This window comes from Melozone crissalis, unplaced genomic scaffold (assembly GCF_028551555.1).
Source record: "Melozone crissalis strain CALT ecotype California unplaced genomic scaffold, PUWL_Pcris_2 ptg000042l_1, whole genome shotgun sequence".
NCBI classification, from domain to species: domain Eukaryota; kingdom Metazoa; phylum Chordata; class Aves; order Passeriformes; family Passerellidae; genus Melozone; species Melozone crissalis.
Genome location: NW_026535820.1, coordinates 39,828,725 through 39,840,255, shown reverse-complemented (window position 1 = coordinate 39,840,255; position 11,531 = coordinate 39,828,725). Strand labels below are relative to the sequence as shown.

General features: G+C 39.9%; 1 protein-coding gene across 3 annotated transcripts in view; it reads right to left on the bottom strand.

The window, feature by feature from the left end:
- Window positions 1–9,689: 9,689 nt before the first annotated feature.
- COBL (cordon-bleu WH2 repeat protein) overlaps window positions 9,690–11,531 on the bottom strand; it is a 155,768-nt gene continuing 153,926 nt past the window's right edge. For all 3 annotated transcript variants that reach the window (XM_054284699.1, XM_054284700.1, XM_054284701.1), the window contains one exon: window positions 9,690–10,955. In XM_054284699.1, coding sequence (XP_054140674.1) covers window positions 10,938–10,955 — 18 coding nt within the window. In that variant the 3' untranslated portion in view covers window positions 9,690–10,937. The remainder of the gene's footprint in view (window positions 10,956–11,531) is intronic.

Below are 11,531 nucleotides of genomic sequence, written 5' to 3'. Positions count from 1 at the left end.
ACAAAATACCACACAGGGACCTAATGATTTAAATATGAGACTGCACATTTCATCTTGAAATTCAGATGATCTTATTAAAGTGTGGAGGGAAAACAGAGAGAAGTACAGGCTTTTGTGTTTGGTTGGGTACATGTATTATTTATGATGTAGAATGAATGACTGATTACCTTGAGTCTTGATATGTGAGGCAAATGAAGAAATGTTACCTCTTTGTATGCAATGCTACAGGAAAGTGGTTTCTTCAAGCCTCTGATGTGGAAAAAGCTGGATTATGGCACATTTCATATGCTTGATCTGCAGCTGAAAGGTAAACAGGCAGAGTTGATTTAACAACAAGGACCTACAGTCATCTGTGGGGCAAATTCCATTGTATTTAACAGTATGGTACCCGAGCTGTATCTGCCCAGTGTTTGCTGATTAAAACTTCATGTAATGGCAATGTGATTACTGGCAGAGCAGTGACCTTCACCCTTGCTACTCAGCTTCAAGGGCCACAGAGCTCTGCAGCTGAATAATAGACTCATGTCTGCAGAACACTTCAGTCATAAAAATCAAGGCACTTCCCTGACTTTGTGATTTTCTCATAATGGCCATCAGGATAGCAGGTGAATTAATCCATGTTCCACACTTCCAAAACGACCTCTAAATTATTACAGCCAAAGAGAGGAAGACTGTGAATTCACATTTAGTGGGAAAAGACTTGGGTCACCAACCTGCATACCCCGTCTATAATGCAGTAAGTAATCATGCTGTCAGCAGGTATTTAAAAATCATTTCCAACCCATTCTTTAAGTTACTTTTCTTCTCACCTAAATGGAGAGGCCGGCTCTATTTCTGAGCACAACTAGAGGCTGCAAGAAACGAAGTCCTGCCTTTCCCTTCCCTTCCCTCTCCTCCCACAGGAGTCCCAACAACAGGAGCTTGACCATTTCCCAGCCACTGCTGTGCACAGCTCAAGCATTTTCCTCTTACATTCACTGACCTGTGAGTGTTGCCTGTCTTCTTGGTATGTTTACATAGAGCCTGTAAGAAAGGACAGAGCACCCACACAGATAGACATACTCCAGCGAGATGAGTTTAAATATAACTAGAGTTTGCAAGGCATTCTAAGGTGAAAAGCTTCACATGATTGCTGACTACTCTTAAAAGTTGTATTTCTTCTTCTTTTTGCTTAACATACACTGTCTGTAAGCGATGACAACTGAATAGGCTATTATCTCACAGGATAATGGCCTTCTGCTTCTGTATCGTGCTGAGTTAAATTGGAGATACCCAGGTGTGAGCAAAGGAAGGATGTTCATTTCCAAAGCAGAGAGACTCATAGTGACAGGCTTCTGCTACTAAAGCTTTATTCCTCTTGTGCAAAATGAACTTATGAAGACATTGTAAAAGTAACTCTTTCTGTTGCAATGTGTTACAAAAAATTGACTCTCATATCTGTTGTCTGCTGCCTCCAGATATCAGCAAAACCATAACAGAGACGTGGACTATTTTAGCAGAAAACTAAAGTACAATGAAAGCACTCCTCCTAGTTCTCCACCAGATTTTGATAGCCTTGCCCAGTGAAATTAATATCTGAATAATCCCATTGACTTTCTGCAGCTTTTTGGCACAGTGAGGCACTGGCAGCCATGAGGGCTTTTCTACATGGAAGGTGCTCTACTGCAAAGGCTTGGCTACACACAAAATTGTAGCTACACTAGCATAGTAAAAATGGTTTAATTTCCCTAGGGTAGAAACAGTTATATCAGTATAAAGAAGCTTATTTATGCTTAAATTTCTATTTCCATACAAGCAGTGTGGAATAAGCTAGTATAAAGCACTGTTGTGCCAGAACGAGTGTCCCCAACTAGTGATTCCTATTAGTTTATCTATTTCAGTAAAAAATATCACACCTCGAATGGAAATAGCTGTACAGTACAAAACCTGAGTCCAACAGGCCTAAGCAAAAGCTTTCAAGACAGTCTTTCTTCCCCCCCTCAATACTATAAAAACTGACTTACAAGTAATCGGGCCAGATTTTTTTTTGAGCACTGGCTTGAACTACCTTTCAGTACTCCCTGGTAAATGTGTGTCAAATATTCAGTAGCCTGATAGCATGAATGACAGTGCTTGCAGGGAATACTGTACTTTAATCCTTCTTATTCTCATTCTTCTCCTTTTTAGGCTACAATTATTGTCCTCTGTAGAGATACTGGTGTGGACAGGGGCTGAGTGAGAAGCTGTGCTCACCAGGGCTGCCTGAGCACTGTGCTGACTCAACATCCCTTCTCCTGGAACTGCTCATTGCCTTTGGGGCCACTTTGGGTTTCCCTGCCTGACCCCGCAGCACAGCTGGGGGGACAAAGTAGGATAGGATGGTGCTGACAGCTCTACCCACACCCCACAGACAGACAAAGGAGTTTTAGAAATCAGGCAGACCAAACCACACGGCAGAACCTGTTCCCTTAAAAACAGAAAAATGCAACCCTCATCATACTGGATACTGGTCTCATGATTTTGTGGGTCTGACTCATCATTCCTCATCTCCGAAAATTCTGCCTCACACACTGAAAAATAAAATCTGCTCCTAGACACAGGTCAGGTAGACCTGGGATGTGTTTTTTATAAAACCAGGTTTACGTCTTCCATTTGGTATTTCACTGGCAGACTTCAGTGCTGGACTGGTTTGCTGCAGTGGAGAATAATGTTACCTGCTCTTGGGAGAAATCTCCCTTGGCAAGTTAAACCCATTTTTTCTAATGCTACCTTTGATTATTGGTGACAATTTACTTTCCTGGGCATATGAGCCAAAAGGGCATATTTGCCATTGTTGGTAACAGTGGAAAACTTTCTTCTGGTTAAAGGTATACAAAGGGAACAGGTTGAAATTAGTTTTGAAATCTCATTCATATTGCATTTTTAGACATGTAACATGAGACCTGCATTCCGAGGAAAACAAGAGATCCTCACCTTTTGTTCACAGTTTTGGGAACATGCAGCACGTTATTGCTCTGGGTTGGGCTCTGTCTGTTAGCACCAGGAAGAACACTCTGGAAAAGAGGTAATGCATCTTGCCATAGACCACACAAGCCTAAGAGCAGCTCTTCTGAACCAAGGCAAAAAAAAAGGGGGAGGATGAAGAGAAGCACAAGTTGCCCCCAACCCCTTTATTTTTGGCTGTGCAATTACTGTACTCACCCTGCTTTGACTTGTTTTTGAATTGGGATTAAAATCCTCAGTCTTTCCACTGCAAGAAGAAGGGCAAGTTGTAAGCCTGTGCTGGGGTAAGGTTTTTCCTTGAGAACAGGACTTCTCCTGTGTCGGGTCATTTGTTGTGAATTTTATTAGCTGGGAATAGTCTCCATTGCCTCCCAAGTGCAGTGTGTAACACAAGATCCACTCTTCACAGATCGTGCCCGGTGATTTAGAACGTGCAAATGATTTAAAATGATCCGTGCTCCCTCCACCTGGTGTTGCCTGCCAGGGCTGCCATCCTGTGTTTACACAGGGGCTAATAGAAAGATCCTTGTTAAGGCACTCAGGCACTGCTGAAGCAGCAGTATCAGGAACCTTTTCCTCTTGGATCTTCCCTTGGGGAGAGCAGGCTGTACAGCTACAGGTGGACAGGAAGCTGTGATGGACTTATTGACTATTTAACTATGAGGGAGCTTCTACCACACAGAAAATCTGTTTTAAATTTAGCAGCTGGATTCCAAATCCCTTTCGTATTGGGTGGTTGTTGGAGATGTATCTCATTATAGGCACAAGTTCCTAGGAGCATTATCTAAAATTTCAAACAATGCATTTGAGAGAACAGATAAAAACACAAGGGCATATTGAGTTACTAAAAGAGGTTGATACCAAGAGAGGTTGAGTTTGTTTCTTATATGATCCATACTTACTGTATTTATTATATAGGCCAGGAAGCTGTATGACTTGGAAAACAGGACCAAAGAATGGCACAGGAATCCCAGGCTCCAGTTCTGCCTCTGCCACTAACAGCTTGGGTGACCTCAGGCAAGTCACACGACTGCTCTGCTCCCATCCTCCTCTTCTGACTTTTCTAGTTTGCAAAGGTCTTTGGGGCAGGGACAGTCACTTATGTGGTGATTGCACAGTACCAAACACAGCAGGACTCAGGAGCTCAATTAAGGGTTGTATTTACAAATATAAGTAAATAGTAATATAAATAGAAGGCATTCTGCCTGCTCAGCACACTGCTGCTGGAGAGGATTAACCCATTCCAGAAGTCCAATGTCTTCTTGACCGCTTTGATGCCAGGACAAGATGAATAAAACATGCTACTCATTACTTTTAAAAAGCATTTGCATAAAATATATTGCTATATTTTACTACATTTTCCTGTTATGCAAGCCCACCTTTATGTGGTAAGATTTATTGCATGCTAAGATTTATTGACTTATTTCAGCATGGAAATGACTATTAAGATTGACCTGTCAGCAGTTTTTAATTTAATTGCTCTTTGATCCTTCAGCCTTGAACATATTTGCATTTGCAACTAAGCATCTCTTGGCAACACTTGTAGAATACGGCAGAAGCAGTCGCTGAGATGCAGAGTCCTTGGTAAGCCTGTGAGTTTCTCCATTTCTGGATGTGGACCATATTGAGTTACTGTAGGTTTTCAATCTCACTTTACCCTTACAAGCATGCTTTTGGGTGGCAATAATACTCCTTTCTTTCCCTAAACTTTAAATCCTGCTCTGAGTATAAAACAGGAGGAATCTCAAAGGAACAACTTTCAATCTGAAACCAAAACCAGAAATATCTACATCTGCCCATATTCTGTGTTCCCTGCCCACATTAGGTGCATGGAAATATGTCTTAGGTTGCTCTGTAGTATAAAGCAAAGGTCTGGAGGATTGATGATTTTCATTGCATTTATATGGAAATGTATTACACAGCCTCCTCCTCTGTGGGGAAAACCAGCACTACTGCACAACCTAGTGCAAAACGGACCACTTGGAAATAGGTAGGGTGATCAGGACTATAAAGGAGAATAAGGATGTGGAACTTCCCTCTCCTGGAATGAAAGACCTGCTCTGCTTCCCAGTTTGAACCTGGAAAAATTATCTCTAATGACAGATGCATAGGATAAAACTAGCAAGCTTTAACTTGTATAACTGGGCTTAGAACACTTTGTACGAACATTGGCCCCAGTAGCAGTAAAGCAGTAATTTTACATAACACAGAATTGTTGCTAAATTATTCATCAACACATAAAAATATAACTCTTTGCAGTTCTGCAGCACTGGCTGCCTGCAAATTGCCTCTGACAGTTCCTTCCATAAGTTGGGAAGTTTGGAACATTAGCAGTGAGGCTAATGAATGAGGAAGCATGCACTGTGCAGGCAGCCAAACCACTGCTCTGTGTTTGGTGCTGCTGGTTGGGAACCTGCCAGGTACACCCACCTCTTGAGCTGACTGAAGGACTGAGAGCTGGATTTTATCAGCAAAGGGTCTATACTGGGAGAGTTTTAGTCTGGTCTTGAGCATGCTGACCCACCAGGTAGCTGTATCAGCAGAGATATGTGCAGTTTCAGGGTCTTGTCCGTAAAATTCAGACCTATCAGTAGTTTTGATGGACCTGCTGCTTACTGAGTCACCTCCTGCATGTCCTTTGCACTGTTAGATGTTGCTGGGGCAGGGAGGGCTGCAGCTCTTTGAATTACATGTGGCTTATTCCTTGGTTCTGTCAGAAGGCAGATGCATCCATTTCCCTCTCCCTTCACCATTATCATTACCTCTGGCTTAAGAAGATGAGATTCCACTGGCTACTGGCATCTGGGTGCTGTAGTTGGCACACACTGGATCATGGATCACTCTCCATCTCAACAGTGGGCCCTGTGTGGAGCCTTTGCTCGTTGCTGCAGCACAGGTACTTGGTTTGCAGTCTCGAGCACCGACTAAATCAAACAACATTTTGGCTTATCACAAGGCAAAAAAAGCCCAAACCAGTGGCACAACCCATCAGTGGTGCCACCCAAATCAGTACCCTTGAGCTGTGACCCACTCACCCGTGCCAAGCACTACTAGGGACAGATGCCAGTGCTTCTGACAGAAACGCCTCTGTTGAATGCATGGAACAAGACAAAGGAAGCCCACGCCTATTTGCACTATGTTTGCTTTGTTCCTGTTACAGTAAACACAGGTTCTGATGTAGAAGACAATAATGTTCCACAGTCTAGCTCTTTCAATAAGGTTTCCTTTTCAAGCTCCTGACTTGCAAACTGGACAGTGGTGTTTGTGTATGAATAAATGTCCTCTTTCAGTCTGGTGTTCAACTGCAACACCACTATGCTTTGTTCAGGGGAAAACCTTTTAGGGCTTCAAGCACAATAATGACCTCAGAAAAGAGACATGGCACGTACATGCTTTTATCAGTTCAGACAAAAAAAGAAAGAAGGAAAAAAACCCAAAGGAAAAGAAATTGGCTGAAGATAGCATTATATGGAGCTGAGTTTGACATCGCTTCCAGCAGTGACTGTGTATCGCGGCTGTGACTGCGCCAAAACTTAGTCCCTGACTTTCTGGAAGTTCCTATTTTACAGGACAAAAAAAGCTACTGTTAAAAATGGAAAAGAATCCCGTGGTAAAGATGCTTTTTTAAATATTCCTGACCTTCTGAAATGACGAAGGAGACTCTGCGCGCACGTGCTCCTGTACATATGGAATGAGTGATGGGAGGGAACAGACTATGGAAGGGAGCTTATTCCTAAACTCCTTAAGTGTGAAAAACACAATATTCCTGTTAAGTAGTTCTATTTTCTCTCTCTTTTTGAAGTCTTCAATAATGCAATAAATCAGAAACTGTTTAAACAAGAACAAAAAGTTGGTAGACAAACAGAGGATAGTGGGATTTTCCTATCTGGTGCAGCATCATGTAACATATTTAAGCAAATTATATTTATTTAACAAATAATTATATTTGGTAACAATAACAAAAAAAAAGGTACCTTTTTGCTCTTGGAAAAGGTCATCCATTTTACCATACTTTGACGAACAACCCTGAGAATGCAACTATAGGGAAACTTTCTCCAGCAAAGGAAGCCGTCAGCTATTAACCAAACTCCACACCATACTCAGCAACAAAAAAGCAAAGCAGATCAAAACAGTGATGCACAAAATCCAGGTGAACATTACTGAAAAATCAGGAATTTGTTTCCTTTTTTGTTTAACAAAGAACTTTATCATTGCAAAGGTCATTTTCTGCAAGTGGGGAAATGCAACCATTATGGCAGCTAAAGTTACAGAGCAGGGGCATGGAGTATTTTATTGTGTGTGCTCAGCAACAACAAATGGAGAACAATGGGAATAGTCTAATAAATCTTAACAGACGTCTCACAGGCAAAGCACGTTGGTACACATAATGCATATGTAACCCAACAGGGGATTAGAGATGAGAAACAATGCACACAAATAAATACTTTACATATGTAAAAGTTGCTAATTAACGGTTGCAGAAGACAACTATTTTTCATATTGCACCAACAAAGGACCGATTTATAAACATTTCATTCAGACAAACTGATTCAAATCGAGATTTGTGCAAATCTTTGGATTAAAATTAAACCTTGTGCTTAATGCTAAGCAGCACTCAACAATAGAACTGCTTCTTTCTTTTCTGGAGAAGTTAGAGGGAAAACTATCTCAGGGTGTAGTTTTCCATTGTTTCATAAATGCATCTCTTGTTCTCTTTCTTTCTCCTACACACTGGTGAAGTGCCAATTTTTGGCTGTGGCAAATGTAGCATAAACAGTGCAAATCACTTGTATGAGCTGGGGAAGTAGAACCCTGCCATGTTTGAAACTCTGTAGATTGATGTGCATGTCAAGAGGTCCTTCGGTCCAATACTTGGCATGACTAACGTTAACAGGCTGTCTTTAAAATAAAAAAGAATCTATACTGAACTTCTCTAAATCAAATAGCTTGTGCAGACAACCAGTATTATTTAAATTAAATATCTAATCAGAGGGATCTAATGATGGCTGACTTAATGGTTGACGATTACTCTAAACTCAAGTTTAGAAAAAATTTTAAAAAACATGTAAAAAAAGGGAAGGAAGATATAGAAATTTTTATTTGAGACATGAGATTGGATTTCTTTAAGCCCTGAACATTGAATTATACCTGCACAATAAATAAAGATATCAAACCCAAATTCTCCATTCAGTTTCCGTGGTGATACCATTTCTTCACTTAATTCCAAACTCTTACTAAAAAAAAAAAAAAAAATAAAGGGCTGAATGAATCTGAGCCTTTCCTCTGGTTGAATTGAGGCAGGAGAATGTGGGGACAATCTAGGTGGACAGACACTGAAGAAAAGGCGAGATCCCTGTCCTTCTTGCAGTCCTTCAAAAAGGAAAGGAGCTTGCTGGCTTTGCCATGACAGGACATGTCAGGGTGTAACCTGGGCAATGCGTGCATCTCTAGACACAGGCTGTGTCTGCACTAGCAAACAGCGTGGGAGAGTAAGAGCAGCCAGATAGATGAAAATACTTGTTGCTGAGAAGGCCATGTCTTTACCAGACACACTTCTTTTAACTCAGGATGAGCTAACCATTATTACTACTAAAAGCATGAACAGAAGTTTACTATACGGAAGGGTCATACCTGTAACTAGACTTCATTATAAATGGGTTTACAGCAGAATCTACTAATTTCTTATCGAACTTCATCTGGGGTTAAACTGAGCTCCTACCAAGAGTTCAACAGTACCTGGATGACAGTTTAAGAGCAGACACAAGTCTCATGACCATGAGAAGGGAATGAATACCAGCCTAGGCTTCCTACTGTAGGTAGCTGAACCCTCTCCATTTTTAGTTTGAGTTGTGACTGAGCCATCAGGGTCTTGGTAATTTTTTTTTCTGTCAAAGTGAAGATGACATTATATGTTGTGGCTGTTTTTATAGCTTTTACTCAGAAGTTTAGCTATGAATAAAACTTAGAAACTTTAGTTCTATATAGTGCCATCACCCAGAACCAGAACCCTTGCATTGTGAAACCCAGAGGTCCAAAAATCCAGTTTTGAATCCCTTACATTGAAAAGTAAGTACTCATATAACTAATTACACTAAAAGGGTGTTAGGAAGAAGGGCTATACACACAGGGCCTTCAGGCAACAGTAAGAACAAGCAGAAGGAGAGATGCACTGGAATTTGCCTTGCAGCAGCCAGCCAAGGAAGGAATATTTGCTGCTCTGGGGAATATCTACAGCATCACACTTATGAGTGACTGAATCTTTTCCTGTGATAGCATTTTCAACATGGTAGTGCCTCTGATGTCTAGCACACTGAGAAAACTTTAAAGGCAAAATACACAATAATCACAATCAACAGAGGTGATCTTATTTATCATAGAGTGCAACTGAGCACCTTAATTCTGAATATATAAGCTTCCCTAATGAGGAAATGGAACATTACCAGTACTCCATCATTGCTGAAGTGTATATAACTCACATATTGATCCTAGATGGTGATTTCTATTGCACTTCTAAACTGTTAGTTGTGAGCACTTTCCTGGCTTGAGATATTTTACGTTAGACTTGACATACTGAGCTCAGCATACTGGTTTGCTAAAGTCCATTTCTAGTTCCAATTTCTTTCAGTAAATAGCAAATATTTAACAAAAAAAGGAGGAGCCTTTAAAGTCATGTCAGGTTTTGATTTTGTTTTTATTTGTGGCACTAACAGACATCAATATTTTATAATTTATAATATATAGTCACATTAAATGCAGATGGCTAAATATTCTCGTGCTTTCAACAGTCCATAGCTATACATTTTAAATTCCAGCTTAAAGAAAAAATCTGCCACTGCTGTAGTCTGTGATTATAAAAATGTAAATGTACAAACTTCATCTTCTTCAGTTTCATTACAATATAGGAAATGTGAAAAAGCATTTTCATTTGTCCTTTTTAAGTTAATCAATTAAACGAAATATTTTCAAAATATGTACAACAACAACTACCAAAGTAGTTAACATTTGAAAAAGATGCTGCTATAAATACTTGTGAGACAACATACAACAGCCATACACATTAGAAACCAAGGGCCAACTTATGCATGACCTGAACAATAGACCACAAAAGTCCTGGTTACTGACATAAACCAGCTCCACTTCGTTTTACAGTGCAGAATGAATTCTACATCTTCGACCTCTATACTCTGAATCATATTTATAACCTTCACAGTCTGTTGCAAATAGAGATCCTTTAAGGTGGCTCAAAATTTTTGAAGTTCCATGTTTGTTACCAGGGTTCAGCATATCTCTGCACATTAGCATTCTATACGTCATACCCCATAAGTAACTTTTCAATAGACACTGTCTCACATCCATTATTGATTGCCTGCTTTCTCAGAGCTCCAGCAGAGATACAAAGTTAATTTAATTTTAAAAACCAGTGACCCCAGCACATGACAATTTAGGTATCATAACTTTTTTCTTGTGATTGTTTTTTTTATAGATCTTTACTCTGGTTTTCACCCTAATCGCTTACAGCCCTTCTTGAAATCAAAAAAAGAAGCAAGAGAACAGTTTGAAATAATTATATATTTTTAACAGCTGGAAATGAGTATTACTTTTCAGATAGCTAGCAAAGTTTTTAGTTTTGCCCATAAACACAATTAAGTATTAACACAGGACTGCACAGTGTTTATATTCTTATTAACCTGCCAACAAGAATAGTTTATTGGCAACCTTAAATATTCAGAGGCAAAACACAATTCCTTGGCACAGAAGCTTTACAGCAGAGCAACATATTTTCCCCTTAGAACCATTATGCAGGAACACACAGAAAATTAACTACAACTTATTTTGGCTTATAGTCAAGAGAATAAACTAAACTTCTTGATGTTTTTTGCCACTTCAGACTTTGAATGATGATTATGGGTGCATACAGGGTTAGATTTTCCAGTTACCTATTCTTTTTACATGATTCAAACGAGCAGAGGGACCTGCAACAAAGAAAAGCACAGGATCATTCAAGATATTTTTAAACCTCCAACTGTTGACATTGTTAACCAAACATTCTCCCAGTGGGGCTGTTTTCAAGCTTGGTTTCTTCATCTGCTCCTTGAGACTACTTAAGTTTATGTGCCTTTTTTCCTAGCTATATCACTTGGTTTAATGAAAAGTGCTATCCTTCCCTAAAAACCCACACTTCACACATCCTTAGGTATTCTGTTTGCAATTGTGTTATTTCTGGAGCATAGGTGATGCGTTTTTCTGTGAAATTCCTTCATTTTGTGGAATGAACAGAAGCCCCGGCTGCAAGTATGCAACATCTTTTGCAGATGCATCTTTTACATCTGTTGCATCTAATGCAACATCAACAGTCAAAATCTACTCTCTATTGGTTAGCTGTCACTGGTCATGAAAATGAATTAATGAGTACTTTGCTTCCTGATTGAATGAAGGAAACTCCCGGTGGCTTTGATTCAGGAAACACACAAATGCTTATCTTCCTTCCCAGTCCTCGGGTCATCTAAGCATATTCGTTATTTTAAATACATATGCTAAGGTGTTCTTCC